Source organism: Toxorhynchites rutilus, chromosome 3, assembly GCF_029784135.1.
Source record: "Toxorhynchites rutilus septentrionalis strain SRP chromosome 3, ASM2978413v1, whole genome shotgun sequence".
In the NCBI taxonomy this organism is placed as follows: domain Eukaryota; kingdom Metazoa; phylum Arthropoda; class Insecta; order Diptera; family Culicidae; genus Toxorhynchites; species Toxorhynchites rutilus.
This window is the reverse complement of record NC_073746.1, coordinates 224,153,631-224,171,300: the sequence shown is the minus strand read 5'-3', so window position 1 is coordinate 224,171,300 and position 17,670 is coordinate 224,153,631. Positions and strand designations below refer to the sequence as shown.

At 40.8% G+C, this 17,670-nt stretch overlaps 3 protein-coding genes across 5 annotated transcripts in view; 1 reads left to right on the top strand and 2 right to left on the bottom strand.

The window, feature by feature from the left end:
- LOC129775723 (fibroblast growth factor receptor 3-like) overlaps positions 1-17,670 on the top strand; it is an 81,837-nt gene that overhangs the window by 31,466 nt on the left and 32,701 nt on the right. The gene's annotated exons all lie outside the window — the stretch shown is intronic.
- LOC129775722 (acetylcholinesterase) overlaps positions 1-17,670 on the bottom strand; it is a 208,857-nt gene that overhangs the window by 160,654 nt on the left and 30,533 nt on the right. The gene's annotated exons all lie outside the window — the stretch shown is intronic.
- On the bottom strand, positions 10,368-11,657 carry LOC129775724 (uncharacterized). The gene is made up of 2 exons (XM_055780772.1): positions 11,439-11,657; positions 10,368-11,378 (listed from the first exon to the last, which is right to left on the bottom strand). Exons 1-2 carry the CDS (start codon positions 11,646-11,648, stop codon positions 10,824-10,826), a joined length of 765 nt encoding a protein of 254 aa, XP_055636747.1. The 5' UTR covers positions 11,649-11,657; the 3' UTR covers positions 10,368-10,823.

Below are 17,670 nucleotides of genomic sequence, written 5' to 3'. Positions count from 1 at the left end.
AAACAAAAATGCTGGTTTTGGTCAATTTTCGATTTCTAGATTATGGACTTTTCGTCACTTCCCGAAAAATGGGAGATGGTGTCTTTAACGCCAGTGATCGAAGTAACATCAAAAGCTTTCGTCTGAAAAATATTTTTCAAGTTCAGTAGGAGAAGGTGGCCCTGAATTGCAACGACCTTTCATTACAACGGCATTGAAATGTATAGTATAACTCTTCAACTATGTGTTCTACTGGTCGATGGGGTTCATGAGTATTGAAAAATGGGAAGAAGAGGCCAAATCGGAAGTTAAGTGAACGTGATAAATAATAACGAAACAACTTTTTGAAAGGCAAATTGATTATAATGAATTTTTCCACATTCCTCGTCAGTATACGCTCGTAAGTTGGCAGCGCATGTGTAGTGAAGATGAGTTCGGTCGTTGGTTACACACGATTATCCCTAAGGTCTCGACGAGTGCATGGTTCAAGGGATTGAATGTAGGTCGTGATTTCATTCGCGTGATATCTCGGCTTATGTCCAATCACTACAACCTAAACGCGCATCTCTATCGAATTGGGCTCGCAGCAAACAATCTTTGTGATTGTGGCGATGGCTACCACGACATCGAACATGTTGTCTGGTCGTGTATCCGGTTCCATGCTGCTCGCTCTCAGCTCTCTAGAGCACTGAGAGCACAAGGCAGACAATCGGATATCTCCGTCCTGGATAACTTAGGTAGCCGTGATCCTGATCTTCTGCTTCATCTATACCTGTTCCTCAGAAACGCCGATGTCAACGTTTAATGATGTTTCCTTCGTTGTGTCCCCGTTTCATATCCCTCCTATTCGATCGATAAACTTTTACTTAGTCGCGGCAATACATACACACACTCTTTACAGATGCACGGGCCGAAGGTTGTGCAGTCCACTGATCATTCAACAAGAGCCAAAGGTTGTACCGCTCATGACAACTCTACACGAGCTGATGATTGCGTCGGCTAGTGACCACTCTATCCTGGATTCCTCGAGTTGAGAAAGACGCACCACGCTAGATATGGGGTACAGACTAGGGGGCATTGCTGATTAATGGTCAGCTGCATCCCAATAGGAAGTATCCCGTGTCGGGCACACGTACAGAGCATTGGAGACAGCAACATCCCAATTACGAAAACACTTGTAATACTAACCTCGAGCCAACCGCGAGTGATCGGTTACATATTACTAACATAGATAATAAGAAAAATTGTCAAAGTATTGAACTCCCGGCCCCGTGAGGCTAACGCCATATGAGCCTTGATAAAAATATATATTTTTGGAAAAAAAAAACGAAACAATAACAGATGATCGTTTCAGGACCATCCCGACTTTTCTCAGAAACGGTACACCGTGTACTACAGACAACAGTTAAATTCAATTTACAGTAAAACCTTTTTTTGTGCGGTTTTTTTTTGTGCGATTTTTTTTCCCCTATCCCCCGCACAAAAAAAAGGTTTGCCTGTATATATATTGTTCTGAGCAGACCATAATCAATTGAAATTGCCTAGTTTTGTAATTTTTCGCCATTCAAAAGAATATTTGATTCATTTCCCGTACAGGTAAAAAATCTATCTTTTTCGTTTTGGAAGCACGCCAAAACGCTAGAACTAGGAGGGCAGAGAAAAGATCGCCATACAACCAAATCGCCAGCGTTGTAACACTTTTCATCTGAGCGATTTACTTTGAATTGATTTGGTTTCCTTTGAAAATCTTTTACGAGTATAGACACAAACAAAACTCGCTAAACTCAATACCTGGAGATCACGGAGAGATGTTAAACTTTTCCTAATGTTTCATCATGTTACGTATTGTTCTTTGGCACAATCGGCTATTTATAACAACAATTCAATGAAAGAAACCGAATCTACCGAAGAAATTGCTCTGATTTGTTCAGAATTTTTTAGGAAATTCTAATAATTCGACACTACCGATTTTGACGATTTTTGAAAACTCATTGCTTCTGAATCGCTGAACCTACTCCCGATCTGTTACCAGCAAATGGATGGTATTTAAGTGAACTGTATGTGAAAAGTATTGAGTCGGACTTCGAATGGCTACTCTTTTGTGAAACCCTTAGAATATTAGTTTACTCTGGTTTTGGAGGTGTACAGAGACCCTAGCTGCTTATATCATTTCCGGAAATCTGAGACATTTTCATATAACATATCAAAAACTCAAGAAGATTTGCATTGAGATATTTAGTTTTTTTTCTCATATTTTCGCTGAATTCAAGGAATATACTACTAGGGGGTCTCCGTAGCCACATTGGTTGCGCGTTCGCTTAGTAAGCGATCGATCGTGAGTTCAAAACTCAGGGCCCCCATTGACCATCTTTGTGTTGTTACAGAATAACTACGTCCACGCAACAATCATCAGCGATGGAGATCGATCCACGGTCGAAATAAGATCGATTCATCCATACAACTGCTCTGCAAGAAACATCGGGCTGCTGTTCTATAAATAACTCAACAATGGATCAACGACTGTCTCCGCTGTCCAGTCTTAACTGGATAATGGAAGAACAGATAGAAAACTCTTACGCCTAAATGGCTACTGTGTAAATGTGTACCATTTGTATAGAAGAAAATACTCTAACACCGAAAAATGGCAACTGTGTAATGTGCTAATTATAGATATGATAAATATGTGACATGTACACAATTAAAATTCGGCTCTGTTACAGCTAAAATGCTAATAAGCCTAAAATAAACAAAAAGGGATAAAAAAAAGAATATACTTCTTTGAAAAACTTATCAACAGATCGACCGATTTTCGGTTCTTTGTACAGCAAAATTGGAGAAGTGCTGGTCAATAAGGCCATGTTGCATCGATCGAAAAAGGTAGTAATCGGACGGAGAAATGTCTGGGGAATACGGTGGGTGGGATAGGGCCGCCCATTTCAGCGTTCGACGTCTAGTGGCACCCAATGTCCTATCTTTCGGATCATTCCCATTGCTTTTAAACGATCGGATATGGTTTGCTGAGCTACTCCAAGTGTATCTGTAAGTTCTTGTTGCGTTTGTGACGGATCTTGACCAAATAAAAATTACCACTTTTAAACCGTGCAAACCACGTCTGACACGTTCGCTCAGTTGGAGCATGGTCACCATAAACTTCCACCAAAATGGTTATTTTCCGCGGCTTTTTTCTTCATACTGAAATAGAAAAACCGCAAAAACACTCTCGTTGGTACTAAGTTAGACATATTCGAAGTGGCAAAAAACTATGCTGTTTACGCTTCAACTTTTTGACATATACTGAAAAAGACGCGCAATGACAGTAATTTTCCAACGAATGTTTGGAAATATGATTCAATGGAATAATAATCAAGTTACGCCATCTGTTGTAAAACCGAAGAAACATGCAGGTACACCTAATAAATCTTATCGTAAAAGTCCAGTGGTGAATCGTGGATATCAATTATTCACATCAAGATAAACTCAACAAACCGGATTTAAAATGCACATTATACACAGGTAATAGTAACTAATAGCATTTTTGAGATGGAAATAAATGACAAAAAAATTATAAATTCGTTCGTAAAGGTAACTCGATACCTTTTGAATTTAATTTTAGCGAAATGCGTGGCACAGCGCCGGGTGTGGCTTGTATTTGCTTCAATTTTGATTAGTACTTGAATGGAAAAGATTGGATTTCTAATATTTATAAACGAGGTTGATTAGACAATCGCATTTAATTAAGTATATATGGATGTCGCTAATCTTATAGTTGACAGCAATGTGTAAACAAGCATGGCTGAGAAGAAAATCGTTTCAAAAAGAACTCCAGTTCGTGACATAACTAGAATGGAAAAATATACCTTCACATCGTCAAGCTTTATGATAACGTAACTATTTCCAAAAATGTTTTCATTAGTCTTATTTAGTAAACGGTCCACGCTGTCAAAATAACACCTCTCGTTTGGCCTGTTGCGGGCACGTGTTATGCTGTTGTTTAATTTATGACACTGAATCCCAATAGATTCGGCGCACTCAATGTGCGGTGATTCTCGTATTCGCTACTCATTGTATATTATTTTAGCCGCGCCTTATGATTCTTCATACAGCATTATCGGCAAGTCCCCCGCTTATGGATGACTGTCTTTTTCCTGTGCAACACAGTGATGATGGGTTGTGAATATTGATTGATTTTATGTCTGTGCGATTTTTATCCGCTGTACTGTGAAGCCCAAGTTAGTTTTACTTATTCAACTCCGTTTGGTATACCAACAAGCGGTACCCAGATATTGAAGTGCCAACAGCAACTGCATTGGACTTTCCAACTCTCCAATCATAGCAATTTTTGTATTTATTCATTATCTTCCATTATTTCCGCATGAAAGCATACATCAACTCCGGCAGTCACTTGCATGCAAATTTAATGAATGACCTGCGTTGAACTTTCGGACTGTCTGCAAAGCGAGCGATTAGAACCATTATTGTGCCTTTTCCGCATATGTTGAATATCCCATAACGATATTTATTCCGCTAATATCCGTTCACTGGAGGGTTAAACTCATGCTCCAGAGGTCAACTACGGTTCGAAACAATTGCACGCAATGAATTTGTGATTCACTTATAAATTCGCTACGCCAAACATAGTCCAACACGTGAATTAATTGACCATTATTGTGTTTTTTCCTGTAGTGGGGAGATCCCATAGGTATTCGGAAACAAAAATTTTCTTCGAACGTCGAGACGGGTGAATAATGAAATTTTATATGGAAGAAAATGAACAAAGTAAAGAAATGATGAAAAGAGCCTCTGCGCCTCTGTTTATACCGATAGTAGCAAATATGCACACTGGAGAAGACTTTCGTGTCCTTCTTTGTGGTTGGACAGAGCTTCCAAGAAGTGATTATCGCATCTTCAGTCTTTGTTTTGTCTCTAGGCAGGAAAATAAAATTGTCCCTTGCTTATAATATACGGAGCAGCCTTCGATGAGAAGGGGATTCTCAGTATGCTTGAATACTTTCGGATTCCCAACCCTCTCGAGGATACCGCAATGCAGAAAGAAATTTCAAGGATGGATCTGCTCAAAATACTGATGCCTCCCCGTAATGGTGAAAAACCAACATTCATGGATCCAGAGATATCTTGGAAGATTTGCGGTGTCATATGATTGTAATGGCGGATGGAATATTTCCTTACAATTGCATTTCAATATGAGTTTTTCTTTTCTTCGGAAAATGAGTAAGATGTCAGATTTAAATTCAATCATCGACAAAGTGTGGAAAAATCAATGAACTTTCTAGGAAAGTGAATAATATATTTACAAAAATGTTACTCAAAAATTGAATCTAATATTAGGAATTATTATATCCCAAAACATAATTGTTCACATTGCTCAATAAGAAAAGTTATCTAACATTGTACAAATAAAAATTGTTATTCAATATTACCTCTATTACTTTTATCAATCAAATTAATCATCTCAATCCTCTATACGATTTTTTCTTTAGTCACTGACTACTATCTCATCTACACTTGGTGCAGTTTCATTTTAAACACATTTAAATACCTAGGATCAGCAGTATGAAACATCAAAAAACAAAAATGTTTCATTTGAGGCGATGAGCAACATCAGATACAATGACAATAACTACCAATGCTCCCAGAAAAAATCAATTGATATCTCGTTATGGACATGTAGCTTGGGCAGCTAGATTGTGTGATATGAAACCCCTAGACTAGTTTTTTTTGGGTTACTTAAGATACTTTAAATGGATCTAAACGAAAAGACCAACAACGATTGAGGCCCTGGAGGACGATAGACGATATACAATATTAGTGAGATATTGCAACCAAAATACTCGGAAAAGTGGTGCAAAATTTATCTTTTCGTAACATGGTATATTAAAACGGGGTTTTCAAAACAATTTTTTTGATGCTAATTGTCTTCAAACTGCATGAAAGGAGGAGATTTTCTGTCGTCTCAAAAAAAAAATTGTCAAAAATCGACACTCTGGGACTTAATCGTTTTTTCGGAATACGGGGCAAAAGGTATGGTTTAGACTGCCAACTAAAATGAACATCTTGATTTTTTTCATGCGGTACTTCCTATGGAATGTTGATTTGCACTTTAAAATACCCTATGCTCAATATTAGCTCAATCGGACTCCATTTACTAGTGTCGCAGACCTCAAATTCTATTTTTTTTCGAGGTGACAGTAGATTTCGAAGCTCCATGGAGTTTGAAATCATTTGGCATAATTTCTTTAATCCCCCAATTTCATGTAAGCAATCTCCCCCTTTCGAGGGTCAATAAATAAAAACTATGAACGCTTTGAGGTACCCCTGAATTATGTACGATTGAGCTGAAATTTGGGGGGCTGCCATACAAAAAAATGAAAAACAAATTTCTGCATTACTCAGCAATTAATCAAACAAACGAAACCAGATTTCGCATGTGGAGGTTTTAGGGGACAATAAATGATTATATGGTGGTTAGACACTCCTCATCCCTCTCGAAGGGGGGCTGTCATACAAATTAAAAACATAATTCTCAGCATTACTCGGAAATTAGTCAAGCAAACGAAACTAAAGGGTGTGTCACATCAAATTGCATCACGGAAAAAACGCTGTAGAAATTTAATTTTTAGGAATTATATCTTCAGCTTTCGCTTATAATCAGATAAGAGTGTATAGATCACGTTGGCCATGCTTCACTGTCAATTTTTCGTAAATTTGGAAAAATGTCGTCGAACGAAAAAGAGCGTCGTGAATTAATCCTGCGCACTCATTTCGAGAATCCGGAGTTGTCACATCGGGACATCGGTAAGATGCTGGGAATCGTCCAATCCACGGTCAGCAGAGTACTAAAACGATACTTCGAGAACCTAACCATCGACCGGAAGGTAAAGAACGGCAAAAATGGATGCTCCGTCAGTGAAAAAGATCACAAGCGCGTAGTTAAGCAGTTTAGACGTGATCCGAGAAGTTCGGTCCGGGATGTCGCCAATAAGCTGAATTTGTCAAGTTCATTCGTCCAGCGGACCAAGCAGCGGGAGGGCCTGCGTACATACAAGGTTCAGAAGGCTCCTAACCGCGACGAAAGGCAAAACATGGTGGGGAAGACGCGAGCCCGGAAGCTGTACACCGAAATGCTGACGAAGCCGCATTGCCTGGTAATGGACGACGAAACCTACGTCAAAGCGGACTTTCGTCAGCTGCCGGGCCTGTTATTCTTCTCCGCAGAGGACAAATTCAGCGTTCCGGAGGAGATTCGCAAGCAGAAACTATCCAAGTTTGCCAAAAAGTACATGATGTGGCAAGCGATCTGCTCTTGGGGAAAGCGGAGCGCCCCCTTCGTGATGACCGGCACGGTAAACGGGCAGGTTTACCTTAAGGAGTGCCTACAGAAGCGCTTATTTATTTATTTATTTATTTATTTATTTATTTGGTAAATCAACAGACACTTTCTGTCCTAATGATATAATGAAAATTTCTTATCATAACAATGAAATTTCGCCGAACCGCACTTCGTGAAATATGGTAGTCGAAACCCGAAGCTACTTTGTTGAACAGCCGCTGCAGGCCTTGAACGGCTGAGTTGCATCCATAGCTAGTACGACGGAAAGGTACTCGAAGGAAGACGTAGTTTCGTAGAGTTCGAGATTGAATGTTAAAATTGATGTTTTCGAGGATCACTGGGCATTCAGTCCTAGCCATCAAGACGTCATACATCAGTAAGGCGTGGTTTAGATCTCTCCGTACATGTAGCGTTTCTAGACTTATTAGTTGGCATCGGCTCTCGTAACTTGGAAGCTGATGAGGGTTGTTCCACGGTAGATGCCGTAAAGCGAACCGAATAAACCGTTTCTGCACGGCTTCAATCCTGTTGACTCCATTCAGATAGAATGGTAGAGCGAACTAAAGCACTGAATAGAGATTTCAAGCAATAGACATCGGTGAAATCTCTCGCAATACGCATAATGAACCCAAGGCTGCGGGAGGCTTTACCTACGACGTAGTTGACATGTGCTTTGAAGTTGAGTTTGGTGTCCAAATAAACACCCAGATCCTTCACACATTCGACTTTGTCTAGTGGAACACCATCTAGATGATAGTCGAAATGAATTGGATCTTTTCTTCTTGAGAAAGTGATCGTTGAGCATTTATTCGGATTCAGTGTCATACGATTGTTCACACACCATATCTGGAAAATTTCCAATTGCCGTTGGAGAGATAATGCGTCAACCTCAGACTTCACGTGGCAAAACAGCTTCAAATCGTCTGCGAAGGAAAGCCGAGGGCCCTCCAAGACTAGATTTACATCATTGAAGTAGATCAAAAAAATCAAGGGACCGAGATGACTTCCCTGAGGTATTCCTGATGTAGCCGAAAATTCAACAGAGAGGCCATCGCAAATTTTCACCGTGAGAGAGCGTCCGGTCAAATAGGATTTCAACCAATGCAGGAGATTTCCGCTGAAACCAAGCTTGTCTAACTTTTGCACTGCAATATCGTGGTTGATTTTGTCGAAGGCGGCTGACAGGTCGGTGTAGATAACATCCGTTTGGTTCACACCATTGGACATTCCATCGAATATGTACGTTGTGAAAGAGAGAAGATTCGTTGTGGTAGAACGCTTCGGCATGAATCCATGTTGATCGATGGAAATGTATTGCTTGCAATGGGAAAATATCGGTCCCATAACTACGAGTTCAAAAAGTTTAGAAACCGCGCTCAGGGCAGAGATTCCTCGATAGTTATCAACGTTCATTTTGTCCCCTTTTTTGTGGATCGGAAAAATGTATGCTCTCTTCCAAAGCGACGGAAAGATACCCGTTGACGGACAAGCTGAACAAAATCCGCATTGGAGACATCAATCCAACAGCACATTTTTTTAAAATCAATGATGGGATTCCATCCGGTCCAACAGATTTCGAGGATTTCAATTTGTTGAACGCTGATTGTAGCATTGAATCGTCGACATCGATGCGGAAAAAAGAGTTGTTCTGAAGTGGAACGCTTCTTGTGGCCATTGAGAGTTGCTCTTGAGAAAGGCTCTCATTTGAGAAAATGCTTGAAAACTTCGCTGAGAAAAGATTGCAAATTCCTTGAACATCAGACGCGCTTTGTCCGTTAAGGAACATAGATAATGGAAGTCCCGACTCTTTACGTTGCTCATCGACGTATTTCCAAAATGATTTTGGATCTCTTCTAAACTTTCTTTGAACCCCACGTAGATATATTGCATTTGCACGTTCTTTGGTACTGATGGTTCAGTCGTAAATAGTGTTGCTTGAAGATTGGGAGACGGTTCTTTGAATATCTCCTGAGTGCAGCCCTCTTGGCAGTTTTGAGTCGTCGAATTTAGATGGTTTGCCACGGTTGGTGAGTAGATGAATGTCTATTTTTCATAGGAACATGCCTGTCAATTAGGTAGCTCATGATGTTCGTGAAGGTTTGAACAGCACCGTCCACGTCGTCCTTGTCCAAAATTGCGTTCCAGTCAATATTCAAGAGCACATTAATTATGCTACTGATGTCAGCCTTTTTTAAATCGTAGTAGACGGCGATAGGAACGGCGCTGAAACTATTCGCAGAAACTTCCAGTGCTAAACATAGTGGAGGGTGATGAGGTACTAATTTCACAAGAGGCGCTGGTGCTACCGATAGTGTTGGAGCTTCGTCAGTTTTACTCGCAAAGCAAAGGTCGAGCATGCGGCCGTTCTCATTACTAACGGAATTGATTTGCTGAAGCAAGTTGGAGCTATAGCCGTCTAATAAAGCGTTCGTACCCGCATGAAATGTCGATTTGGCCGGATCAGCGAACAGAAATCTTCCAGACCCTATTCGCCACTTCAGATCTGGGAGGTTAAAGTCACCAAACATGATAATTTCATCTGCTGGAAGCACACGTGCAGCTATAGTTGACAGCGATTGTAGATGAACGTCGATCAATGCGGTATCTCGAATGCGATCGGGAGGAAAATACACAACGCAAATATACAAAACTCTCGCTGCTAGTTTTATCGAAACCCAAACTTGTTCGACACACGACCATGCGTTTTCAGCAATCAGCTGGGCTTTCAAACGTCGATGGACAGCTATCAGAACGCCACCTCCAGATGACTTAATACTGTTGAACTGATCTCGGTCCGTTCGGAAGACTTCGTAGTTTTGCCCACAAACTTGATTGGACAGAGTGCGGTCATCAAGCCAAGTTTCCGTCAAAGCGATGATGTCGTAGTAATCATCAGAACAAGCGAGCAAATAATCGTTGATGCAGGTGTTAATACCACCAACATTCTGGTAATAAACACACATTTTTCTACACCGACGTACGCTAGAAGGCGAGGATTCATCAGCAGCATCGAGATCGGTAACTTTTTGGTACTTGCCTTGAGCAGGTGGGTGGGAAACCCCTGGCCGCACATCGACAGCAGGACCGGAACGACTCCGCCGACAGGATAGATCAAAAAGCACGACTGTGTCTAGTGGACTATGGGTTCCCATGGAGCTATCATCAGTGCATTCCGGTTCACTTAACAATCCAGCTGAGTATGATAGAAGAACTGTACTATCCTTATAATGCACGGGATCGCTGGAAACGGGACGGAATTCAGGAAGCGAAGAAGCGATATAACATTCGTACTTGCCTGAATCAGCACATTGAAAGACCCCCTCACCAACTCCGAACACAGGAACGGAACGGCTGCGGTGGTTGCTAAAATCGGCACAAGTGAAAAAGTTGGGACGCTCGACTGTGTCAGGCGGTTTGGGGGCTTCCATAAAGACGTTAGATGTGCGTTCCGTTACTAGATGAAATTGTGGACAGGACGAACGGCTCGAAGCATCACTCATTGCGTTGAGGCTGTTACTGGGGTTCCTTCGCCAATCCGCGGATGTTTCGCTGGTACCCAAAAATCCTTGTTGGTTTCCTGCGACTCGAATTCCCTGAAGTATATTCCTTTAGGCCAGATTGATGGATCCAAAGCCGTTTCCTTGAGCTGCAAATCTACTCCGATTTTGAATGAAATAAATGCATATTGATTCAGATCAGCATCTTTTCGCACGAGTTTTCGAACATCCACGGATTGTTCGGTTTGTAGACAGGATTTCACTAGCTCAGAGACATCATCCTCGGTGACATGGCGGGCAATCCTGGACAGGTAAATCCAGAATTTCTCCGGAGGTTTTGGCACAGTCTCAACGGCCCGTGTCTGTTTCTCTACGGATTTGGTACCACTAACAAGTTTAGTACTCGGGTGGGCTCTTGGTGTTTCCCGCTCCGATTTGTCACGAGTTCGCTTAATCCTCGGCCATACGGGCTTCTCACGATTTGGTTCAAAATCATTAGAGTGCAGTTTTTCAGTGAGCGATTTCGTCAACTGTTTAGTTTCATGTAAATCCTCCTTCAATTCCGAGAGCGAACTATGAATAACCTGGGAAACAGCTAATACAATATCGTTTACCGTAGTCATTGGTTTATTCCTCACGAATTTGAGCAAGTCGATACATTTGTCGCAGAACCATAATAAATTGCAGTGTTCGTTCACGAAATCCATACTCGGTCGTTTCAGACTAACGCATTTGAGATGCGCCGCTTGATTGCAAAAACCACTACATTGCATGAACTCAAGCGATTTGATCGGCTTAGAGCACTGGTAGCAGTTTGTATCCATTGCGAAAGCTTGGCGCTAGATGAACAAAGTGCGCAAGAAAAGCTTCTGACGAATATAATCCACAAACAGATGGCACTGTTGACAATGAAGATGAAGGTGACGTCAGACTGATGGAAGAACAAACAATATCACTCGTATCAGAGGTGCAATTTTCAGACACAAATTATCACAAAACTTGATATTGTCACTACACACAGATAGTTGATAACGATAAAAGGGTCGATAGCACGGTTTATAATCACACTTGTATCAATAAAAACATTAATGTTCACCATAAAAACGATTAAATAAAAACAACAAACAATAACACAGGTCAAAACATTGCAAACAATATACAATGACAACCACTATTGAAGCAGCACGAGGGCCCGACCATCTTCTGGTTGGGTCTCGCTTCGTGGAGTGGTACGAAGCCAACGGGGTCACCTTCGTGCCAAAGGAAATGAACCCGCCCAACGCGCCGGAGCTTCGCCCAATAGAGAAATATTGGGCGATTATGAAGCAGGCCCTCCGGAAGAACCCAAAAGTTGTCAAATCGGAGGCGGACTTCAAGAGAAAATGGATTTCTGTTTAAAAAAATCTACAACCTGACGTTGTACAGAACCTTATGGACGGGGTAAAGAGGAAGGTGCGAGCATACGGGCTTGGGCTCGAAGTATGAATAAAAAGGAAATGCCAAAAGTTGTTTAATAGTTTTTATTTTACTGTCTAAAATTTTCAAAAGGATCGGTCTACTGGGCGAATTTCTACAGCGTTTTTTCCGTGATGCAATTTGATGTGACACACCCTTTATATTGAAAACTTTCACTATACACTGAATAAAAATGAGTTGAGAAATTGAAGTTACTTTAGTTTAAGACTTTGCCGTAGTGCGGCGAGAAAATACGTTTTTTATCGAGACTTTTCGCTTGGAAAAAGGGGTACCAAAAAATAGCCGGGCAAATGATGTCGTATGTCGTATATGATTATATATATACAATGTCGTATATGATTATCACAATATAATAATCGGTTTCAGCTGCGATAAATTCTTGGTTTTCGTCGACGAGTGAAGAAAGGCTCAATTGTATATTTTATTATCAGGACAGCTTGGGACCAAATGACAAAAAAAGAGACAACTAAACAGAATCCTGTTATCAGAAACAATAACAAATACAGCATATATTAGGCTGTCAAAAAAGTCCTGCGATATTTCCGCGAGGTGTCGTTGTAAGCGCGTAGTTCTAGTTGTACACATTGTATCGAGTCATACTATAGCTTGTTGGAAAGGTTTTTTTTTTAATATAGTCCTTGACAGTGTTTTGTTTGGTTAAGTCGTTCGTGAGTTATAGTGTCTCAAATATGGAGCAAAATAAAGAGAAAATCCGACATATTTTACAGTACTACTATGACAAAGGCAAAAATGCATCTCAAGCTGCCAATAAAATTTGTGCAGATTATGGACCCGATACAGTTTCCATTTCCACCGCACAACGATGGTTTCAACGTTTTCGTTCTGGTGTAGAGGTCGTCGAAGATGCGCCACGCTCCGGAAGGCCTGTCGTCGAAAATTGCGACAAAATCGCTGAATTAGCCGAGAAAGACCGGCATAGTAGCAGCCGTAGCATCGGCCAAGAGCTGGGGATAAGTCATCAAACCGTTATTAACCATTTGAAGAAGCTTGGATTCACAAAGAAGCCCGATGTATGGGTGCCACACACGTTGACGCAAAAAAACATCTTTGACCGTATCGGCGCATGTGAATCGCTGCCGAATCGCAACAAAATCGACCCGTTTCTGAGGCGGATGGTGACTGGCGATGAAAAGTGGGTCACTTACGACAACGTGAAGCGCAAACGGTCGTGGTCGAAGCCCGCTGAAGCGGCTCAGACGGTGGCCAAGCCCTCATTAACGGGAAGGTTCTGCTGTGTGTTTGGTGGGATTGTCAAGGAATAATCTATTATGAGCTGCTTCCCTATGGCCAAACGCTCAATTCGGACCTGTACTGCCAACAACTGGACCGCTTGAAGGTAGCACTCATGAAGAAGAGGCTATCTTTGATAAACAGAGGCCGCATTGTCTTCCATCAGGACAACGCCAGGCCACACACTTCTTTGGTGACGCGCTAGAAGCTCCGGGAGCTCGAATGGGAGGTTCTTTTGCATCCGCCGTATAGTCCGGACCTTGCACCAAGTGACTACCACTTGTTTTTTTCCATGGCGAACGAGCTAGGTAGTCAGAAGTAAGCCACAAAAGAGGCCTGTGAAAATTGGCTATCCGAGTTTTTTGCCAATAAGGAAGCGAGCTTCTATAACAGGGGTATTATGAAGTTGGCATCTCGTTGGGAACAAGTCATCGAACAAAACGGCGCATATTTGACTTGAAACAGATGATTGTAACTAATTTTATGAACAAATGAAAATTAAAAAAAATACCGCAGGACTTTTTTGACAGCCTAATATTACACAGGACGCAAAGCTCGTTAAATAAATATAAATTTGTGTAAATTCAATGAGACTATCAAAATTTCTATGAAATGTAAAAAAAATCCTCACGTGGGAAATGTTCAATTCTAAATACTGTAATTTGCACAAAAAATAGCTGAAAATGCATAAATTTAAATAAACCTTAGTTAACAGAACACTTTTTATGTAAAATCTCATTCTGTATCAGGATAGACATTTTTGACGTGGGAACTTTATCACTCGTAGCAGGAATAGAGGTACATGGAAACGATCATCGCGGTTTGTCTTTTTCCCACATCAATTTTTGTAGTCAGTATTCGATTAATCGTTTAATCATACGATTACCGGACATCTCTATTTACACATAGAGGTGCAACTTTAGAGCGGATTTCAAAACCGCAGCGTGGGCTCAATGAAGCGACGCGCTACGCCGTTTTTGTGAGAGTATTTGTGTAGCTTTATACGTGCTCCCGTGACCGAGTGGCTAGCGTCCTACATTATCATGCCGGGGGTTCGGGTTTAATTCCCGTTCTAGCCGGGTGATTTTTCGTCAAAGAAATTTTTTCCAACTGCACCGAGGTCACGCGTTTTCTAGAGCTTGCCACTCCAGAATACATTCAAGGCGTGTTATTCGGCATAGAAATCTCAACTAATAGGTACTCAGCGTAGGTATTACTTGCGTCATTTTTTATTAGTAAATGACGCAAGTAATACCTACGCTGAGAAGGCAAAAACTCCACTGGGAACGTTAGTGCCATCCAAGAAGAAGATTTGTGTATCTTTACTTAATTGACAGATGACATGAACACACTGTTGTTGTTCTCACTTTCAATGGTAATAACGTTCCTAGAACAACTTCGCCATCTCAAGGTAGTATTAGTAGTTGTACTAGTATTACACCATTAATGTATGTTGAGTGACAAGCTCAAGAATGCACGAATACCTTAGTGCATGTTGGAGAAATTTCTTTGGCAAAAAATTACCCGGCCAGAACGGAATCGAACTCGGAGCCCCGGCATGATATGTGTGGCGATACAGCTAAAAAAGATAAAAGTATATGCTACATTGTAAAAGGGCCTTTACGAATATTTGTTTGTCCATTGATGAATGATGTTCTATTGAGATGTATATTTTTTGACGTAGAACTACGTCTTTCAGGAAGGTTGCCAAATCAGAAAACAGGTCACGATTTTATGAAATACTGTGAACGAATTCTCATGATTTGCATACCAATCGAATCGGAAATTCTCTATGATTTGTTTGATATGCTATACATCACAATCCGTTAATCTCTAACTGGTTTAAATTCACGAAAACTGGAAGAACTTCCTTTTTTATACGCGTCTATCACAATTAATTCAATACTATTTTTCATGAGATCAACAACTAACTTCAAAATGTCAAGCGCTATTTAAACGCCCTAACTGCCAAGTTTTGATTTGCCCGATTTACGGTTTCCCCAACACAGACTTCAAAATTGATGTACCTGTGGAAATCCGCTCTGCAAATATACATGCAAGTCGGGGGTATTTTTGTTCCCACCGAGCTGTGTTTCCCTAACACGGACTTCAAAATCGATGTGCCTGGGGGAATCCGCTTTGTCAAAACATCCAAGTCGGGGGTATTTTTTCCCACTGTGCTGTGTTTCCCTAACACGGCCAAATTAATATGCTTGGGGAATCCGTTTTGCAGATACATGCAAGTCGGGGGTAATTTTTGGTATTGAGTACTTTTGTACTAGCTTGTCGTTGTGCAGACCGGAATATGTTTCCCTAAAACGTACTTTTTAACTGAGAAGCCTTAGAAAACCGCCATTTCGGGTGAATGAACATTCGCGGTTCGAGAACTACATAAACATAAGATGTGCAATATTTTCAGAAGGAAATGTAAAATACAATGATCGTTTGACAATTCTTCCGTTCACATATTTTGGTAGTCCGAGGCATCATATCAAACGTAAAGGGACGTTCATCAAATTTATTTGTAACGAAGAACATAATCTATCACAAAAGTTTCGATGCATTCTAAAATAATATTTGAAGTGATAAACAAGTGCATTGCATAATATAATTGCGTAGTTCTACGTCGAAAATATGCGGTCGTGTCCTAGATACAACCCCTTACAATTTTTTCATTCATTCGAATAGGAAATCATCGTTGGGATACTAAAATTAATCGATTCATTCAATGATTGTCTGTCAATATTCGTTAAATCGACCTAATGTTTGCTTTTGTAATAATAATGTACAGGAATAAAATCGTATTTCAGCATGTTGTAAAATTTACGAATTCATGATTTAGGCGAACGATTGAAAAACGAACAGACTATGAAAATGAAGCACATTGTATTATTGCAAAAACGTATAATTTTTTTCTTTTCAAAATTGCTTGTTCGTAAACGTTGTTGGGATTTGTTCGAAAGATTCTGTCTGAAAGTAATGCTCCATCCCCTGTAGACGAAGGACATTTTACCAATGAATTTCTATCATTATCATTTCTAAAACATATTCAGAAATTATTACAAATATCTTCAACTATTTTACAGTTCAGCCAATCGTTTTCTTATCACCGTAGCACTGAAAATTAGCACACTAATTAAGCAAGGTGATTTTATCTTTGCGATTGCCTTTCCGTATCTCCGAAAGTATTAGGTTGTTGAAAAAGTAATCCATTATTTTTGGGTGAAAAACTATTTTTAATATGCTTCGGATTGTCCGATTTGGGTCGAATATGCACCGTTATGTTGAAAAATTTGTTGCCATTCTAAATGTAGCTTCATCATGTCTCTATCATAGAGGTCTTGGTCCTTATAGACGATAAACTCTAGTAATAGATTTTTACAATCTTCTCCCCATTCCAATTTCTAATCACTCTGGAATTTTTTGAATGCGAGGAAAAGGTGGTAATCGCTTGGTGCCAAGTCCGGACTATATGGTGCATACATAAAAACATCCTAATCGAACTCTCGGAAATCTGTGGCCTTCCGTTGTACTGATGAACCACAAAACCTCTTCTGTTAGCCAGTTTTGTACGTTTCTGGTCAATTGCTAGCTTCAAACGGTCCATTTGTTGATAGTAGAGGTCTCAATTTAGTATATTGCGCTGACATAAAAATTAAAAAAAAAAATTAAAAAAAAAAATTAAAAAAATTAGAAAAAAATAAAAAAAATTTGAAATCGGGGAAGGCCTCCCGGGTCATGGAGGCCTTGCCAACCCGCTGTCTCCCGGGCAAAGGAGATACACCCAGAAAATGGAGCTACGTTCACGAAGAATACTCAGAATGCGATCGCCCGAGAAGGGTCCCCGAACTGGAGCTGGTCCTGGAACGGGCGTAAGAGCGAGCGGCCAGCGGCTGGAGGGCGATGTGCAAGAGCGGGCCACCAGCCGGGTTCAACCCGAAGAGCTACCGCCACACGGAAACAGCAGCCATCGACATCACCAACGAAACGCTGCGCCTACGAGGCGTGTTGCGACTGTCAGACGACAGTCGTCCACACTTGTGGGTACTACTAGGCGACGGATCATGTGGACACACGAAATGAACGAATTCGTGATCCGCGCCTATTTCATCTGCACTG